The sequence below is a fragment of the Schistocerca serialis genome, chromosome 7 (genome assembly GCF_023864345.2).
Source record: "Schistocerca serialis cubense isolate TAMUIC-IGC-003099 chromosome 7, iqSchSeri2.2, whole genome shotgun sequence".
Taxonomy (NCBI): Eukaryota; Metazoa; Arthropoda; class Insecta; order Orthoptera; family Acrididae; genus Schistocerca; species Schistocerca serialis.
In genome coordinates, this window is record NC_064644.1 from 265,783,906 (window position 1) to 265,804,431 (window position 20,526).

Consider the following 20,526-nt stretch of genomic DNA (forward strand, 5'->3'; position numbering starts at 1 on the left):
GGCTACAACACTAGGAGAAAGGATGATCTTCACTACTCAAGGTTAAATCTAACTTTGGCTCAGAAGGCGGTAAATTATGCTGCCACAAGTCTTTGGTCACTTACCTAATAGCATCGAAAGTCTGACAGATAGACATATAGCATTTAAAAGGAAATTAAAAGAATTTATTAATGGCAACTCCTTCTACTCATTCGATGAGTTTTTGGATATACCGGTAGTAAGTGAGTAATTTCCCAACCTCCACAAAATATATAAATATATATTGAGTGTCATGTAAAATTTTGTCTAATGTAATATCTTGTATAGACACCTTTTATTAACCTGACACGTTCCACATCATTACGAAGTGTCGTATTCATGATCTATGGAACGAATACTAATCCAATCTAATCTAATCTGCACGTCGGGAATTAACAGACTTTGAACGCGGAATTTTAGTAAGAGCTAGACGCGTGGGACATTCCGTCCTGAAAGGAAGCGCAGCAACTCTTACGAAACGTCGGCAATTTAGTTGCTTTAGTGTTTTATAATGCATGGCCTAATAGCCAAAATGATTTTATTCAAAACAAAATGGCCATATTTGCATACGTTTTACGGAGTGTAGCCACGTATGGAAGTGAAACATGGACGATAAATAGCTTGGACAAGAAGAGAATAGAAGCTTTCGAAATGTGGTGCTACACAAGAATGCTGAAAATTAGATGGGTAGATCACATAACTAATGAGGATGTATTGAATAGAATTGGGGAGAAGAGAAATTTGGGGCACAACTTGACTAGAAGAAGGGATCGTTTGGTAGGACATATTTTGAGGCATCAATTTAGTACTGGAGGGCCGCGTGGAGGGTAAAAATCGTAGAGGGAGACCAAGAGATGAATACACTAAGCAGATTCAGAAGGATGTAGGTTGCAGTAGGTACTGGGAGATGACGAAGCTTGCACAGGATGGAGTAGCATGGAGAGCTGCATCGAACCAGTCTGAGGACTGAAGACCACAACAACAACAATACGTTTTACGCACAAACAAAATAAATTATCTTTTATTGGAAGACCTCGTTACGAATAGTTCATAGTGCAGCATAAGCTCTCTGAGGGAGTGCTTCGTTTCACTGATCCATCACACATGGTATACCGTGATTTTCATTGGACAACTGATAGCAACTAAAAAGTGCATTTTCATTCGTAATTACTAACAAATTATCTCAGAAGAAGATTGTAATGCCAAAAACTAATGTCTTGCACAAAACGAAAGTGAATGAATGCATCAACTATTATTTTTACAAAAGAATACAAGGTGTACAACTTTGCTTCCCCCGTTTGCCGATAGGTGGCGTCAACGGTAAGTAGCGGTCGAAAGAAGCAGATCGCAGACGTCAGTCAGTTAGCTTGGACCTCGGTCAACATAGCCTCATTCAAACATTAGTCGGTTTGTGTCTGCATCATAAAGTTGTTCTTGATTGAAAATGTCAGTTTACGAGCCTAATTCTCGTCATTTGCGGGAGGTGTTACTGTTTTGTTTCAATATGAAGAAAACAGCGGCTGAGTCTCATCGAATGCTCTCAAGTACGTATGGTACGGACGCTATTAGTGAAGGAACGTGTCGTGAGTGGTTTCAACGCATCAAGAACGGTGATTTTAACGCCGTAGACCGGCATAGTGGTGGAAGAGAGAATGTTTTCGAAGATGCAGAATTGGAGACATTGCTGAGTGACGACTCGCGTCAAACTCGAGAAGAATTGGCACGATTAGTAGGAGTGACACAACAAGCCGTTTCAAAACGTGTCAGGAAGAAGGAACTTGGGTCCCGTGTGAGCTGATGCCAAAAGACGTTGAATGGCGTTTGTGTGTTTGTGAACAGTGGCTTCAGAGGCAAAAACGGAAGGGATTTCTGCATCGCATTGTGACCTGGGACGAAAACTCGGCTCATTACGATAACCCTAAACGCAAAAAATCATGGGGATATCCCGGCCATGCTTCCACGTCGAAAGCCAAACCGAATATTCAAGGCCCCAAGATCATGTTCTGCATTTGGTGGGACCAGCCCGGCGTCGTGTACTATGTGGTGTTAAAACAAAGTGAAACAATCACAGGTGCTCGTTATCGAATGCAATTAATGCGTTTGAGCAGAGCATTAAAAGACAAACGGCCGCAATATAGCGAGAGACACGAAAAAGTGATTTTGCAGCACGACAACGCTCGACCCCACGTTGCAAAAGAGGTCAAAACGTACTTGGAAACGTTAAAATGGGAAGTCCTGGCCCACCCGCCGTATTCTCCAGACATTGCTCCCTCTATAACCTATTTAGATCAATGGCGCAATGCTGACCAACATTTCCGATCTCGTGAAGAAGTCACAAATTGGATCAATTCGTGGATCGCTTCAAAAGATGAACAATTTTTTCGACGCGGGATTCGTACACTGCCCGAAAGATGGGAAAAAGTAGTAGCCAGCGATGGAAAATACTTTGAATGATACATGTGTAACCAATTTGTTTCATTAAAGCATCAAATGTTAGCGAAAAATGGCGGGAGCAAAGTTGTACACCTTGTATTTCACAGGAACGAGTTGTTTTTAGTTCTAAATGTCATCCAATAGCCTTCATGTATCAAATCCATTCCAATCAAATAATTTAAATCGTGATTCCAAACCAAAGCAATTGGTATTCTGCACTGTCATTAAGCCCACCGGGCTAAATACAAGGGGCCTTCAATAAGTAATGCAATACATATTTTTCCCCCATCAGTTTCCGCTGCAAAATGCGGAATTTGTTGTGGGATATAGTGGAATATCCCAGATTCAGCCCATATAGTTTCATTAAGTTCAGATAGAGGGCGGCGCTTATATAACCTTCCATCTCCATCTGCATCTACATATATACTCCACTAGCCACCAAGCAGTGTGTGGCGGAGGGCACAATTCGTGCCAAAGTCATATTTCCCCCTCCCTCTGTTCCACTCGCTGATCGCGCAAACGAAAAACGACTGTCTGAACGCCTAAGTACCAGCTCTAATTTCCCTTATCTTTGAATTGTGATTTGAAAGTTGGCGGTAATAATATATGCTCTAAATCCTCGGCGAAGATCGGATTTCGGAATTTAGTGAGTAGCCCCTTCCGTTTAGCGCGTCGCCTATTTGCGAGTGTATCACACTTCAAACTTTCTATGAGATTTGTAACGCTCTCGCGATGGCTAAATGTACCAGTCACGAATCTTGTTGCTCTTCTTTGGACCTTCTCAATCTTTTGAATGAGACCCAACTGGTAAGGGTCCCATACAGACGAACAATACTCTAAGACGGGACGAAGTAACGTACTGTAAGCAATTTCCTTTGCTGAAGGACTTGCATCGCTTCAGGATTTCACCAATAAACCGCAATCTAGAGTTCGCCTTGCCCGTTACTTGTTTAATCTGATCATTCCATTTGAGATCATTTCGCATAGTCACACCCAGATACTTGACGGATGTTACCGCTTCCAAAGACTGGGCATTTATTTTGAACTCGTACATTAATGGGGATTTTCGCCTTTTTGTAACCAGTAGGCTACACTTACTAATATTGAGAGATAACTGCTAGTCATTAGACCACGCATTTATTTTCTGCAAATCCTCATTGATTTGTTCACAACTTCCGTGTGATACTATTTTCCTTAGACTACAGCATCATCGGCAAACAGTCTAATGCCGCTGTCGATACCATCAACCAGATCGTTTATGTGGAGCGTAAAAAGCAGTGGACCTATTACGCTGCCCTGGGGCACACCTGATGTTACGCTTGTTTCTGTTGAAGTCACCCCATTCAGAACGACATATTGCTCTCTGTCTGTTAGAAAACTTTCTATCCAACCGCATATGTCATCGGATAGACCGCAAGCGCGAACTTTTTGGAGCAAGCGACAGTGCGGAACTGAGTCGAACGCCTTTCGAAAGTCTAGAAAATTTGCGATCAACCTAGGTGCCGGGATCTAGAGCCTGTTGTATATCATGCACAAAGAGGACCAGCTGTGCCTCGCATGACCGCTGTTTCCTAAAACCGTGCTGGTTTCTGCAGATGAGCTTCTCAGAGTCTAGAAAGGTCTTTACGTCTGAACACAAAATATGTTCCATGATTCTACAACAAATGGCCTCTGTAACAGAGGTGCGTTCCAAGCAGAGCTGTTATTGAGTTTCTTCTGGCGACAAACAAGAGCATCGCAGGTATTCATTGGCACTTGCAGACTGTCTACGATGACCTGGCACTGAACAAAAGCACGGTGAGTCGTTGGGCGAGGCGTCTGTCACCATCGCGGAAAGGTCGCGCAAACCCATCCGATCTTCTGTATGCCGGGCGGCCGCACACAGCTGCGATTCCTGCAGTGTTGGAACATGCGAACACTCTCATTCGAGGTGACCGTCGGATCACAATCAAACATATTGCTGCATAACTGTGCTTCTGTTGGTTCTGCTGACACACTCGTCCACCAGTTGGGGCACTAAAGGCGTGCGCCGGTTGGATTCCTCGCCGCCTAACAGAAGACCATCAAGAGCAAGCAAGGACCATATGTGCGGAATTGCTTGCTCGTTATGACGTTCATAGTGACAATTTTTCTGGAATTTCGTCACAGGTGATGAAACATGGGTTAATGAGTTCGAAGCGGAAACGAAACGGCACTCCATGCATTGGTACCACATCACCTCTCCTCTGAAGAAAAATTTCAAAGTCGCACCCTCAGTTGGTAAAGTCATGGCGACGGTGTTCTGGGACTCTGAAGGAGCTATTCTGTTTGATGTCTTCCCTCATGGTGCAACGATCAAGTCTGAAGTGTATTGCGTTACCCTCAGGAAACTGAAACCTAGTTGGACTGTTCTTCCTCATCCACCCTACAGCCCAGATGTTGCACCTTCCAACTTCCATCTATTTAGCCCAATGAATGGTTCACTCCACGGGAAGCGGTATGTGGACGATGGGCAGGTTACTTACACAGCAGGACGTCGACTAGTAGAATGCTACAATGAGGGCATACGTGTTCTCCCAGAAACTTGTCCTAAGGCCGTCACATTGAATGAAGCTTTCGTTGATAAAAAGGGTTTTTTAGCCAAAAGAGTGGGTAGTAACATGGTTTACAGCAATTCTGAATAAAAACAGCCCGCTTTAAGAAAAAAAAATGTTGCATTACTTATTGGACGCCTCTCGTATCAGTTGTTCCTTCAAAGAGTACACTTATCGTTTTGGAAGACTGTGCATCAGCATCGGGCACAGCTTACAAAACTGCACGCGTGCACGATGTAATGCGTGTGCGCGGGTCGAGCATTGGCCCGTCTCGGTTTTGCTCGTCATTCTCGGAAATAGTCGGTAAAACGCGACATTTCACTACAATTGCGGGCGGCACGACATTTTTAAGGTTGGCAGAATCGTGGTGTCAGCTCTGTTTACCCATCGCTATTTGTGATATAAAGAAAGCTGATAGGTCCTGTAGCTGTTCGCACAAAAAAGAGGCAGTCTAGTGAACTATCGTCACAATATCTACTATGCAGTCTCGTGATCGACTGCAGCGCTATCTCAACCAGTTGCCTAGCGAACATTGTAGTGTAGATATAGAGTTGCCTATCTCCCAAATTGCTATTGCTTTTAGTGGCACATGATCCTGCACCTCTTAAATGTACCTAACAATGCAGAAACTAGACAGCAGCTGAACAGATGCGTGGTGTGTGGCCCGAAGATTACGCAGGGCGGCGAGTGTACTGAATGCTCAGTGAGGAATTTGACCAGAGTGTGTGAACGGTCCAGTCCAGGGTGGAGGGGTTTTGTGATGTTTTGAGCTAATTCATTCAGGTTACCGTGAACATGAACTAGAATGTTTATTTCAAGATTGCAGTGACCTAGTGTTATTCTTTCTCCTAGATCTTTACCGAGCGAGGTGGCGCAGTGGTTAGCATATTGGACTCGCATTTGGGAAGATGACGTGTCTAACCCGCATCCGACCATCTTGGTTTAAGTTTTCCATGATTTCCCTAAATCGCTTCAGGCAAATGCCGGGATCGTTCCTATAAAAGGGCACGACCGACTTCCTTCCCCATCCTTCCCTAATCCGATGGGACCGATGACCTCGCTGTTTGGTACCCTCCCACGAGTCAACCAACTAATCCCCTACATCTTTACGATGAGTATGCCGTGAACACTCCCGTCCTCAAAGACGGAAACAGATGATTTCATAGCGCTGCCCAGACACGCTGGATTGACTCTCTCAGTCACCCAAATCAAACATCTATTGGCTCTATAAATCAGCCAGTCTTCATCCCACAGAAAGTGTCAGACTATTTGGAACTACAGGAGAAGTGTAGCGATCAACATCCCTGCGATTTTGTAGCTATACGAGATATAATCACCAATGATTGGCTTCAGATGGATATGGCATGCGTGACGAAATTTGTGGAAACTGCTCCTTCCCAGACTAAGAACTTAAGCAAGGCTGATGACGGTGTATTACTGCATTAACTCGCTGCTTCTGGGGGGCGACTAATTATTTGTTGTTTTGGTTCATTTACTCATCAGTGTAGATTGATCGGACCAAAGGGAGTTGGGACCCTAGTATTATCAGATACCTCGTATCCTGGCGCTATAAATTCGCAACTCACTCAAGCAATTCCCTGGGTATTGCCTTTCTCTACCTGTGGTTATTAATCAGGTTAGGATTTTTAGCTGCAAATTTCAGATGAAAAAAAGAAGGGAAGAGGTACTAAAATAAGGTAAAAAAGGACAAAAGGTGCTGATTTACTCAATCAATTCAACAAATTCTCTTTCTCCTATTCTAGTTTATTGAGATCATCTCTCATTAGAACAAGGAATAAAAAAGGAAGCTGTTGTACTTCAAGACATTAAGCATCACTACATTTTTAAAACGAAATCTGATTCTGTTAGGAGATAGAATGTCTTTGTAGATGCTAAAGGTACTTTAGGCACGCACACACACACACACACACACACACACACACACACACACACACACAAGTTAGTGGGGCGAGGCTTTGTATTCACTCGCAATGGCAACTCCACAGATGAGGCCGTTCCCTCAATATCAGGATTTTTCTGAGGCCTGGACGCAAGTTCGTCTTCGGTAAAACCATCTAACTGCCCCCTCACGGAAGCAAAAATTTTCCATCGTTTTTGCTTTTCAAGACCTCCTAATGGTTTAATAGCAGCTCTCAGTTACTTGTAGCTATGGATGCAAAATAGTGCTATCTGCAAATTACATATTTGTTTCAATAGCCGATGTCTCTGTGGATTGCAGATTACACCTGCATCGTCTGGATCCAAAGAAAGCACAAACTTTTTAATCTTGCCAAATTCTCAAACAGCGTTGCAGCACACTCAGTCCCAGCTCCCCAGCGAGTAATGACCGTGAAAACTGCAATGGGCAAACCAGTGATATCCTCACAACCAATTACATGACTCGGAGCTTTCAGTAGAGTCTTCTTCAGGGTAGAGATGAATTGTTCTGCGATGTCGTGTTGAATTTACAAACCCTGTGAAGGGCATGGACCAATCACGTACATGCTTCAATTTAGGAGATGAAGTCTTCAGTTGAGTAACAGCTGAAACCATGTGTAGGGCCTGATGCGTAGCCACCAGACGAACTTATACACTTTCGATACCAACAGCCCACAGTTTTTGACGGAAGTCCGTGACTGACTGCATTACTGTACTGGCAGCTCGTACATTTTTAACAACACGGGCTTAATTTTGTCCCCAGCCAAGGGGAAATCTAAAATTTTCAAAACCTGTAGTTTCATAGAGTCTATGGTTTCATCCAGACTGATTCTCGCATCGCAGCCAGACACTTTCTCCTTGACTCTTTCTACGGTTTTTGGTAAACGGACTCCATTAAGTTTTTTTTCTTTTTTACGGAACTCTCACCGAGCTTTGACATTTTTGAAAAAATCCCTTGGAGGCTGGATGGTTTCTCTTATTGAGTGGTAGTCCTCTGTGCTGCACACAAATAAATGTTGAATTCCTTCAAATTTTGGATTTTTGAAGAGCACTATTCAGATGCATTTCGTAATAAAGGTTCGTGTGATTTGTTTGTTTGAAGAGTGTCGTTCTTTCGATGTTCAGAGCTGGATGCGATCCCGCTGGTGTTTTTCACGTAAAAAAATTCCAGAATCGCAAATAGTTCACCGCATAACAGTTCCATCTATTTCTATGGAATCTTGTTTGAATTCCTGAGCCAGAATTTAAAAAAAAGAAATCGGAACCGATAAAATGGAAAAACCTAGTAATACACTCACTTAGTAATAGATATCCATTCACGAACCGCACGCAACTCATTCTGATGAAGTTAAAAGGATGGAATGAAGTGCACTCATCGTCATTTGTAGTGTTTCGGGCTATTAACGTTGACGTAGATACAGTTATCTTCCATTGTTGCGGGTGTGCCTTTACTGAAATGGGTAGGCTTACTTTTCGCATTTCACTGCAAGCTGAGGAGGCGTTAATTGGAAGTTAAACATTTTATACTGGTTCTAACCCGCGTACAAATGCGTCTGAAGTCGCAAGTCGTTTCTCTCATAAATAATAAAATGTGTTCAAGAAGTTACAGTAAAACAAAAATGGGAAAAGAAAGGGATTATGGATATGGTTGGTGGAAAAAAGGGATGAAAGTCCCAAATAAGCGGAAAAGGGGCAACTAGAGGCAAAATTTCTAGTGTGATGTATTTCCGAAGAGCTTTCATTTACCCTAAGAAAGAAGGTGCGCACCTAAAAATTCTAGCCCTACCCTGATTATTATGTTTCTTTAATATAGAAATGGGGCTGGAGGAATTCGAGAAATATTCAGTTAGATTATGCTGTAAAGTTACACATGCCAAAATACAAACTTCTTGTCTCTTCCTTTATAGCATTGTGGACGCAGTCCACGTCATGGCTTACGACTTACGTGGGGAGTGGGACCACTTTGCTGACGTCCACAGTCCTCTTTATCGGAGGCCCCACGACACGGGAGCTTACGCCAAAATAAACACGGTAAGAGAGTACTTCTTGTTCGCTATCATTTGTGCTTTCGTTCTTCGCTCTTGCGAAGCCCTGGGTGTACTGGATGTGTGGATAACTTGCAGCACGATGGCTTACTTCTGTGGGAGCAACTGGGCTGCCCTGCAGACAAGCTGGTTGTTGGGGTGCCATTCTACGGCCACGCCTACAAACTGTGTGCCAACGTCACCGACTACTCTCCCGGCGCTTGCATCGTTCCGTGCACCAGAAATGACGTCTGTGGAATGAGCTATTACCAGGTAATTTTCACTACCTTCCATATTTCACTCTACGTCATCTTAAAGCGTTACCAGAACTGATTAGAAACTAGCGACGTCACTGTGAGACGCAAGCATCGGGTCTTCCACATCCGGGCTCAGTGCTACCCTCCGTGGCCCACGGGCTGTTTCACTGTCGGCAGCCCAAATTAATCCTACACAGTTTTTCGCGGCCATTGTACAGGGTGGACTAATAAAACTGGCCGAGAAAGTATTTTCAGTAAGACTGACGCGAGACTGACCTTTGTTAATGAACATGACAGAAGATAAAAATGACCTCTGTTGGCGTCGATGAGGCACTGTGCTCCTTTCACCAAACTGAGATGCACCTGAGGAATAGCAGCAATAGCAAAATGGTTCAAATGGTTCTGGGCACTATGGGATTTAAGTCATCAGTCCCCTAGACCTTAGAACTACTTAAACCTAACTAACCTAAGGACAACACACACATCCATGTCCGAGGCAGGATTCGAACCTGCGACCCTAGCGGTCGCGCGATTCCAGACTGTAGCGCCTAGAACCGCTCCGCCACTCCGGCCGGCCAGCAATAGCATTTTCAGTATTCTGTTGTTGTTCTTCCAGTATGTGAGTGGTATTTGAGTACTGCTGACCCTTCAATTTGCGTCCCACAGGTAAAAATCACAAAAGGGGGAGGCAGCGGGAGGGGGGATAGCCAGCGATCGAGGTGGCCAGGAGATTGCACATTACACTGAAAAATTATCGCTGAAAAACCGGGTTTCGGTTATATCGGTTTTTTTCAACGCCAGTTTAGCCTGAGTGTTAAAATCGCTCAAAATAGCCGGTATCTGATATAACTGATTTTCGGTTTTTTTATTCCTATTATTTCCTACAATAAACGTAGAAATCGAACAAAGATTAAAATTTTTGACTCTTTCAGTTACACGATGCATAGGCAAATAAAAGAAGACCATTTGCTGATTTTCTCGAAAAGTGAGATGGGTTAAATAGCACAAAAAATCACCAGTATTCTCCTATTGATTTTAATGTTTTGAAACTCTACTCAAAAATCATGTTGCAGTCGAAGATCATACCACCATTTGGCATTACAAACAGTCAGTGCTAAAAGGTGAAAACTACGGTTGAAGAACTGTATTTTTCATTCATGATACAATGTTGGCTTTCACGGCCAGTATTGTCTTCACTTAAAACTTCCGGGCTGATAGGCCGTGATCGATGTGTAAATTATATATACTGCCTATATAACCAGCGCTTCCTCGAGTTCTCTTTGCAGTTCGCCTCTTTACCTCCAGGATGTCTCCCGCAGTCGGAGACGAAACGTCGGGGGAGAGTTTTACACACCGACCACGGCCTATCAGCCCGGAAGTTTTGAGTGAAGCGCGTATTTTTCGTGTGACTTTCTCCGTTTTCAATGGCTTCAAGTAAATACAGGCATTCTACGTAGTTATAGGCATCAGATCAGCTACTTCCTATTTTTATTGCAAACCATGAATGAAATGTTAAGCTTTAAGTGTTCTCCTTATCAGATGTCGCAATTTAGTTTTTGCTCGTCCCGTTCTTAATCTTTTAAAGGAAATGGAGCATTGAACTTCATTGGTACCGCACTTCGTAAAATACTTGAGACTCAGCAGTACAATTATCTCCCAACGTTGATAGGCCAGATCGGGCAAGTCTTGCGCACTACATGTAAATTCGTACCATCCAACAGGCAATGCCACATGGCAACTGGTCCAGTACTATACCAACTCTTATGCCGTATGTTTGTAGTTTGTTTCTGTCGCCATTGTTATTAAAATAGCACTGATCGCTTTGCCCATTTTCTACAATAACGCAATATTTCAAAGCTATGGAAATTTTAGGAATAAAAATTACACTTTTTTAAAATGATTTATTTAAAACCCGAAAATTTTAACACTGGTGCTCTGGCTAATTGATATTTCGGTTTATTTACCTGGTTATTAGTAAAAAATTTAAAAAACGCCTGTTACAGCCGAGACCAAACAAATACCGGAAAATGCCGGTTATTCAGAACTAAAATACCGGTATCCGTTTTCATCTGTCGGTTTTTCCCATCCCTAGATTGCACTGCCTCATCTGATTGTCCTCCCCTCACCGAACACCTCTTGCACGTGTGACAACATTGTCAAGGCGATGTCAGCCGTTGCCCAGTCTTGCTGTAAATATCCATACAGTCGTTCATGACTTTTTAGTGGATCCACATATGGATTAAACAGGTTTTAGACACACCAGTCGGCATTAACATTTTGGTGAAAGAATCATGTTACAATATGGACACCACACACTGCACACCAAACGTCAGTCTTGAGATTATGCAACGGCTCTTCAAAGTACTGATGGGTATTTTATGATGCATAACGGTGCATGTTTTGTGAGACCATATACATTGACAGACTGAACCAGGCCTCATCTGAAGAAATGAAAACCTAAGGATAGCCGAGCGGTTCTAGGCGCTTCAGTCTGGAACAGCGCGACCGTTACGGTCGCAGGTTCGAATCCTGCCTCAGGCATGGATGTGCGTGATGTCCTTAGGTTAGTTAGGTTTAAGTAGTTCTAAGTTCTAGGGGACTGATGACCTCAGATGTTAAGTCCCATAGTGCTCAGAGCCATTTGAACCATTTTGAACCTAAGGATACAAATTCCCCATTCCACTTCAGTCAGAAGCTTAAGCACGAAAGTCCGTCTGAACGCTTTAATTCATGCACAACAGTAAATTAGTAACATATAGATCAGTCTTTTTATTACATTTCGACTAGACGATGTTTTAATTTCCAGTTGCACATATAAACAGCGCTTAGATTTCGTCGGACTTTGTTCAAGGCTTCCTGCACTCTAGCTACGTTCTCCAGTGCTCGAAATCTGACAAACAGGTTTCGGGCTCTATCTGTGGCTGGCGAAGTCCCTGGGCCAGATGCAGCCCTGTTCCAGAGGAAGCCCCTCAGCCTGCAAGGTCTGCTCACTCACAAGGTTTACTGGCAATTGGGAGCTCCAACATTAAGCGCTTGGGGATATGGCTGCCAAGGAGGGGAAAGAAATCAGTGAGCACTCTGTGTGCATACCGGGAGGAAGGAGGTGTCATTCCACATGGAGAGGGAGCTTCCAGATGCCGTGAAGAGCACAGGGTGCAGCAAACAGCGGATAGTGGCTTATGTTAGTAGTAACCATTGGTACTGCTGTGGATCTGAAGAGATTCTCTCCAGTTTCGAGTGGCTAGCTGAAGTGTAAGGACTGCCAATCTTACTTGCGAGACGGATTCGAAGCTCACCAATCGAAGCATTATCGGCGGAACCAACTGTGGTCCTTTTGTACAGAGCCGAGTGGCGGGTCTGAATCATAGGCTCAGGCAGTTCTGCGACAGTGTAGGCTACAGATTCCTTGACCTGCGCCATTGGGTGGTGTGTTTCTGGGTTCCACTTAATAGGAAGCAGCTGCACAGGCAGCAGGGGATCTGCGGAAGGGACTGGGCGATTTTTTAGGTCAGAGGGTCTCGGGAAACTACTGACAGGGAGTCAGTCTAAATGGGTGCAGGGCAAAAATACGAAGGTAGATCTGGCAACAATTATTATTGTAGTTGTAAACTGTCTTGGCTGTGTTGGAAAGAACCAGAGTTCCAAGCGCTAATAGAAGGCACTGAAGCTCAAATTGTTACAAGTATGGAAAGCTTGCTAAAGCCAGAAGTAACTTCAGCCGAAAACTTTTTCAAAGGACCTAACCATGATCAGGAAGGATAGATTAAATACAGTTGGTGGTGGAGGGAGATATATACCACATAAATTAATAAGAGATGATGCTGATCTCCCAAGGGACGCAAAATGGGTCAGGCAAATATTGCAGAAGCATCGAAAAAAGCATGCCAAATTTAAAAGAACTCAAAATCCCCAAGATTGTCTAAGTTTTGCAGAAGCTCGAAATTCAGTGCGAACTTCAAGGCGAGGCGCTTTTAATGATTTCCACAACGAAACTCTGCCTCAAAATGTGTCATAAAACCCAAAAATATTCTGGTCATATGTAAAGTACACCAGCGGCAAGATACAGTCATTACCTTCACTGTACGATAAAATAAGAATATTCTATTATTTGCTTCTGTGAACGTGAACGCGTTATGCAGGTCTTGGAGTCACTCACGTCCACCTAGAAAGTTTTTTGAGGTTAACGAAGGCGATGTTGGCCTGATGTACTCTGCGATGCCCTTTAGGTACACTGTCTAATGGATCGTCCTAAGAAATACCAAATTAAGATCAGCCTAAAGATGCCTAAATAAGGCGAAACGCGTAGTTGATAAATAAAAAAACTAAAATTGCAACCAAGCCTGTTGTTAACTAGTACTACTAAACACTGGTTTGCTGAGTCATGCCACAGATGGACTGGAAAATTTTCTATAATCTGAAAGGTGTACAGTCACACAAATACCCAAGAAAGGAAAAAGGATAATCCGCTGAATTACAGACTCATATCACTAACGTAGATTTGCAGTAGGATTTTGAAACATATACTGTTTTCGAACATTATGAATTACCTCGAAAAAACTATTCATTGGCAAATAGTCAACACTGATTCACAAAATAGCAATCTTTGCTATCGACAGGGGATGTGAAGTTGATCCCATGTCTTTAGATATCCAGAAGGCTTTCCACACCATCTCTTACAAGCGTCTTGTAGCAAAATTGCGTGCCTGTGGACTATCGCCTCAATTGTGTGATTGGATTCGCAATTTCCTCTCAAAAAGATCGCAGTTCGTAGTAAGTGATGGAAAGTTATTGAGTACAACAGACATAATATCTGGCGTTCTCCAAGGAAGTGTTATCGGCCCTCTGCTGTTCCTGGTCTAATTTAATGCTATAGAAGACAATCTGACCTGCTCTCACAGATTATTTTCAGTTATACAGTCGTTTACCGTCTTGTAAAGTCAGCAGATGATCAAAACGAAAATTGCTCAAGTCACACCAATACCCAAAAAGGGAAGTAGGGGTAATCCATCGAATTACAGGCCCATATCACTAACGTCGATTTGCAGTAGGGTTTTGGAACATATACTGAATACGAACATTATGAAGTACCTCGAAGATAACGATTTATTGACACGTAGTCAGCACTGATTCAGAAAATATCGTTCTTGCGAAACACAAGTAGCTCTTCATACTCATGAAGTAGTGAGTGATATCGACAGGGGATGTCAAATTGATTCCATATTTTTAGATTTCCAGAAGGCTTTGACACCGTTGCTCACAAGCGTCTTCTAACCAAACTTCGTACCTATGGAATATCGCCTCAGTTGTGCGGTTGGATTCGTGATTTCCTGTCAGAAAGGTCACAGTTCGTAGTAATAGACGGAAAGTCAACGAGTAAAACAAATAATAATGGTTCAAATGGCTCCGAGCACTATGGGAGCGGTCGCGCGGTTCCAGACTGTAGCGCCTAGAACCGCTCGGCCACTAAGGCCGGCAACAAATAATATCCGGCGTTCCCCAAGGAAGTGTTATAGGCCCTCTATTGTTCCTGATCTATATTAACGACATAGGAGACAATCTCAGTAACCGTCTTAGATTGTTTCCAGGTGATACTGTCATTTACCGTCTTGTAAAGTCATCAGATGACCAAAACGAATTGCAAAATGATTTAGATATCTGTGTGGTACGAAAAGTGGCAGTTGAACCTGAATAAAGAAACGTGCGAAGTTATTCACATGAGTACTAAAAGAAATCCACTGAATTTCGATTACGCGATAAGTCACAGAAATCTGAAGGCTGTAAATTCAACTAAATACTTAGGGATTACAATTACAAATACCCTAAATTGGAACGATCACATAGATAATGTTGTGGGTAGAGCCAACCAAAGACTGCGATTCATTGGCAGAACACTTAGAAGGTGCAACAGTTCTACTAAAGAGACTGCTTACGCCACGCTTGTCCGCTCTATTCTGGAGTATTGCTGCTCAGTGTGGGATCCGCATCAGATGGGCTTGACAGACTACATCGAAAAAGTACAAAGAAGGGCAGCTCGTTTTGTATTATCGCGAAGTAGGGGAGATAGTGCCACGAACATGATACGTAAATTGGAGTGGCTATCATTAAGACAAAGGCGTTTTACGTTGCGACGGGATATTCTCATGAAATTTCAATCACCAGTTTTCTCCTCCTATTGCGAAAATATTCTGTTGCCACCCACTTACATAGGGAGAAATGATCATGATAAAATAAGAGAAATCGGGGCACGCACAGAAAAACTTAAGTGCTCGTTTTTCCCACGCGCCGTTCGAGAGTGGAAGAAGGGTTCAGTGCCAGGCACTGTATTGTGAATAGCAGAGTAATGACGTAGATGTATATATAGAAAACCAGTTGCAAATTAAGTTGGAGGAGATACATGTACATTGCAAAGAGTGGCAATTGACACTAAATAAGGAAACGTGTGAAGTCATCTACATGTGTACTAAAAGTAGGGTTGCCTTCCATCAAGATACATCGGGAACGTCAGTGTTATGGACCTTCTAGTCCCGAAATACCAACAAGACCCAATTTTGTGCCGATATCACAAAATACTGTTACGAGCTTGACTCAAGTACTGAAGTAACGCCATCTGTTAGCTCATCATGTAAGTGCAGCCTCAGGTCTTCTCACAGATGGCATAACATGTTGCGTATCCTGTTCGACGCTGCAAGCACCTTCTAGATCTATCGCCATCATTCGAGAAAATACCAGACTTCTCCAGTAGTATGGGCTAGAACTATTTAAGCAGCGCCATGCGGAAGATTCGGGCAGCTTCCATTTGAAAAGTGATCTGATAAGACGATTATTTCTAAACGTAATATGAACAAAGAATGCAAGTTAGTAATGTTTGAAGAGTTTACTCCGGTTGTATAGGACGTGAAGTGTATAGTGACATGTACTTCGATAACTAAAGTGTTATTGTAGACTGTTTACCGACTAATAAATTTATCTTATCATAGCTTACGAAAAGTGACACTTTTCGGATGATTATACAAAAGAGTGGTCTTTTGTGTGACACGTGTACCTGTTTCATCTCAGCAACTCACGAAGATACAGCAAGTGTCATTTTACGGCATAAGCACCGGTGCATCGAACCACAGGGCTGAAAAGATGTTCTTTTAGTTTTTCAGTGCTTTACTGAAACTGACGGAATCCAACAGAAGCTGTTTCAATTTTATCCGCTGAATAACGAAACATCGGAAACAATTGCAAAGTTTTGTCTAGACACTTTGAGACAACTGCAGATTCCATTAGATAAATTTGTGAAGACAATAACTATCAACTTTGAAGGGCTTCATCGACACGACACGACACGACCAGGACTAGGAAAAAATGTAGGAGTTGGATGCCCTGCCCATATTCTCCACAACACTATATCAAGCGCTGCTGGAGTCTTTAACTGTTGACTCTGAAGTAATCTTCAAGGAAATTATTTAATTTTTTTCAGTTTAAACGGTAAGGACAGGAAAGGTGAAAGAGTTCTGCTTATACGTTGACGTCAGTCATCAGACGCTTCTACCTCATTCAGAAACAAGGTTGTTGTTATGGCTGGTTCAAATGGCTCTGAGCACTATGGGACTTAACATCTATGGTCATCGGTCCACTAGAACTTAGAACTACTTAAACCTAACTAACCTAAGGACATCACACAACACCCAGTCATCACGAGGCAGAGAAAATCCCTGACCCCGCCGGGAATCGAACCCGGGAACCCGGGCGTGGGAAGCGAGAACGCTACCGCACGACCACGAGCTGCGGACTGTTGTTGTTACTAATGCCCGGAGTTGAGAGAATTTTTAAGCTCTGGATTCCACTAAAACAATTTTTTGACGCCAAAGACAAGCCATCTAAAATAATTTCAGATTTTTTCAGTACTCCGATCATTGAAATTTACTTAATGTTTCTGCAGTCAAACTTGGCTGTGTTTGAAGAAAATATGAATAGCGTGGAGTAGAATAAAGTCTCGATAGTTGCAATAAGAAAACCATTAATCGACACTCAAAGATGTCTCAATTAAAAGCAAGACTGTCAATTTTACTGGCATGCAAAACAAAATAGGTTTGAACAAATTAAAGAATGAGGATCCTAACCAAGAAGTAATTAATTTGATTTCAAAATTTGAAAAAGAGACAACGGTTTTCTGAACCATATCATTTGATTACCTAGAGAAAAGGGCCATTTCTTTTAATAAATATCAAGTATTGATTGGATGACGCTGTCCGAAACCATAGATTGTATACCTGACTAAAAATGGTGTGAAGATTTCAGGCGAAAATTGTTTTCAGGAATATATGTATCGAAGAGCTTTTTAAAAACTAAGCGTGACTCGGAAGAATGGAATTCTAAACACTTCGGGGAAGAAGGGCGGATTTACTTTCTTACGGAAACCGAAAATCCTGAACACAAATGGCAACTGCTGAAATTATTCGAGTATTTGTTTTCTATTTCCGCACACGACGCCACTGCTGCCAGGGACTGTGGAAACAGTCTTCCAATGCCAGTCTTAACTACATGTTGACTTGAATGGCGTTTTATAAATAGCTGAAAGGGAAGCAAACGCTTTTTAAAAAGGTGAAATCTTCCGAAAAATATGGTGTACCAACTACTTCTGCCACAACAAGTTCCATTTAATTGCGTTCTAAATAAAAGTAATTATATTAAATATTTTTTTTACTTCATTTCTACAACCCCATCTCAGGGTGTCCCGACGAGGTCCCAGCTAGGTACTGCATCTCTAAGTAAAAGGAATCTGCTAAATTTCGGTTGTACGATAAATCACACAAATCTAAAGGTTGTAAAGTAAATTAAATACTTAAGAGACTACAATTACAAATAACTTAAGTTGGAACTATCACACAGATAATGTTGTGGGCAAAGGAAACCAAAGACTGCGATTTATTAGCCGAACACTTAGAACGTCTACTAAAAAGCCTCCTCACACTACGCTTGTCCGCCCTCTTCTGAATTACTGCTGTGTAGTGTGGGATCCGCACTAGATGGGACTGACAGAGGACATCGAAAAAGTTCAAAGAAGCCCCGCTCGTTTCGTATTATCGCGAAATATCGTGAACTGGAGTGGAAATCATTAAAACAAGTGCGGTTTTTGTTGCTTCTCATGAAATTTCTGTGGTGTCACCGCCAGACACCACACTTGCTAGGTGGTAGTTTAAATCGGCCGCGGTCCATGTAGTACATGTCGGACCCGCGTGTCGCCACTGTGATCGCAGACCTAGCGCCACCACCAAGGCAGGTCTCGTGATACGAGAGTGGTCTCGACCCCAGTTGTACGAGAACCTAGCTACCGCCCAGTTGTACGCGAACCTAGCTATCGCCCAGTTGTACGAAGCCTTTCTCTCTCATTAGCCGAGAGACATAATAGCCATCAGCTAAGTTAATGGCTACGAACTAGCAAGGAGCCATTTGTATCAGTGCCTATAGCTTACGAGTATTCAAGAGAGATGTATTCCAAGGAATTATTAAAAGTTAAGTAAAAAGCATCTACATACTTTTCTTCTTATTCATTCATAAGTTTTTATGTTCCAGACTTCACGCCCGTATGCTTATTGCCGTGCGTGCACTATCGGCTACAGCTTTAGTCTAGCTTTCATTTTCAACAATAAACTTCACGGTGTCGGTCCAGCTACCGACACTACAATTTCAATCACGAACTTTCTCCTCCGACTGCGAAAGATTTCTGTTGGAGCCCACCTACATAGGGAGAAATTATCATCACGATAAAATAAGAGAGATCAGAGCTCACAAAAAAACTAAGAGTTCGTTTTTCCTGCTCATTGTTCGTGAGTTGAGCGCTAGAGAAATATTTTGAAAGTGGTTCGATGAGTCATCTGCCAGGCATTTAATTGTGAATTGCAGCGTAGGCCTAATCTTATATATGCATCTGTAGATCCCTTTCAAGTGCTGTCTTAAACTATCGATTTCTGGCATTCATAACTTGCTCAATATTCAAATCTGGTAATAATCTTCAGAGTGCCTTTACAGTATGTTTCTGCTCATCTGAAAGTTAGGAAAACTCCCCAACACGTAAACTATTTACGACATTCATTTTCACTTATTCTCTACTACAGTGATAAAGCAATATTCACAATCCATAATCAAGCAGATACAAGAATACCGGTACCTCGAAAACTATCTGGAACCATAACACTGTCACCTCGAAACACCGCAAAATTTATAACACGTGATAAGCATATACATAACACCCACAGTAACACCAACAGTGCACTATCGCTATAGTCGTGGCAATTTACCATCTGTCACAACGTTGACACTAAGCTCGATTTACAGTTGACGAAAATAAAAACTGAAATTGCGCTGAGGTGAAAACATTTCTTCCGACACTCTGTCCCCGTAAAAATTCTTTGGACAAACCACATTGGTTACGACTGTTGATAAAATATCAGTACTGGTAACATTGTGAGCGGACAGTATGATGTAACCTAGAGGCAAGTATGTTAATCTCGTTGGCTAGTGGCGTGGAAAGGATTTATCGTTGCAGGAGGTGAGAACATAGGGATGAAATCATCTCCCCTGAGTAAGGCAATGCAACAGGGACATTTGGAACGACTTCTTCATAGTGGGTTTGCGGGTGGGACCCAACACGCAAGGGAAGATGCAGGCATGCGTCCGCTGGGAACTACAGTATAGAAACAATTCTCAGCATTTATTGGTTTTCTATGAAGCATTAGGGCATTAAACCGCCAAAGATGCTGATTTTAACAGATTTTTGGAAGATATACTAGGTTACTTAAACCAAAATTTTAAAAGAAAAGGTGGCAAATGAGTGTAAAATTATTGGGAGTAGAGAAATGCTGCAACAGTATCGCCCACCGCTCTGGGTAGTAACTACAAAATTGTATTCCACAAATTTGTTGACCGTACATTCAGGACAGATAATGATGTTCGAAAGACATGATTCAAGATGTTATAAAGTCCCTAATGAACTCCTACATTTTACCTAATATACTTACAGTATCTGTATATGGAATCTGCAAACCACTTTTGAATGATGTGTGCATTGATTATAAACCATTAAAAGTTAGAAGACATCAGGCTGCTAGCATTTTGAATCCATCCGCTAACAAAGTTAGCAATCAAACAAGTAGTAGTACTGCAGTAGCCATTTTGGAACATAACATTTCATTTTGTAATTCTTTGTTCTGTTTATGCTAGAAAGCGTATTAAAATAGTTCCTGAAACATCATGGGCAATGCCTTATTCCTTCTTTGAAAAAGAAAGCTCTCTTCC

General features: G+C 42.3%; 1 protein-coding gene across 1 annotated transcript in view; it reads left to right on the forward strand.

Moving 5' to 3' along the window:
• Nucleotides 1-20,526, forward strand: part of LOC126412669 (endochitinase-like) — a 90,151-nt gene that overhangs the window by 59,625 nt on the left and 10,000 nt on the right. The window contains exons 6-7 of the mRNA XM_050082372.1: nt 8,870-8,993; nt 9,086-9,259. Coding sequence (XP_049938329.1) covers nt 8,870-8,993; nt 9,086-9,259 — 298 coding nt within the window. The remainder of the gene's footprint in view (nt 1-8,869; nt 8,994-9,085; nt 9,260-20,526) is intronic.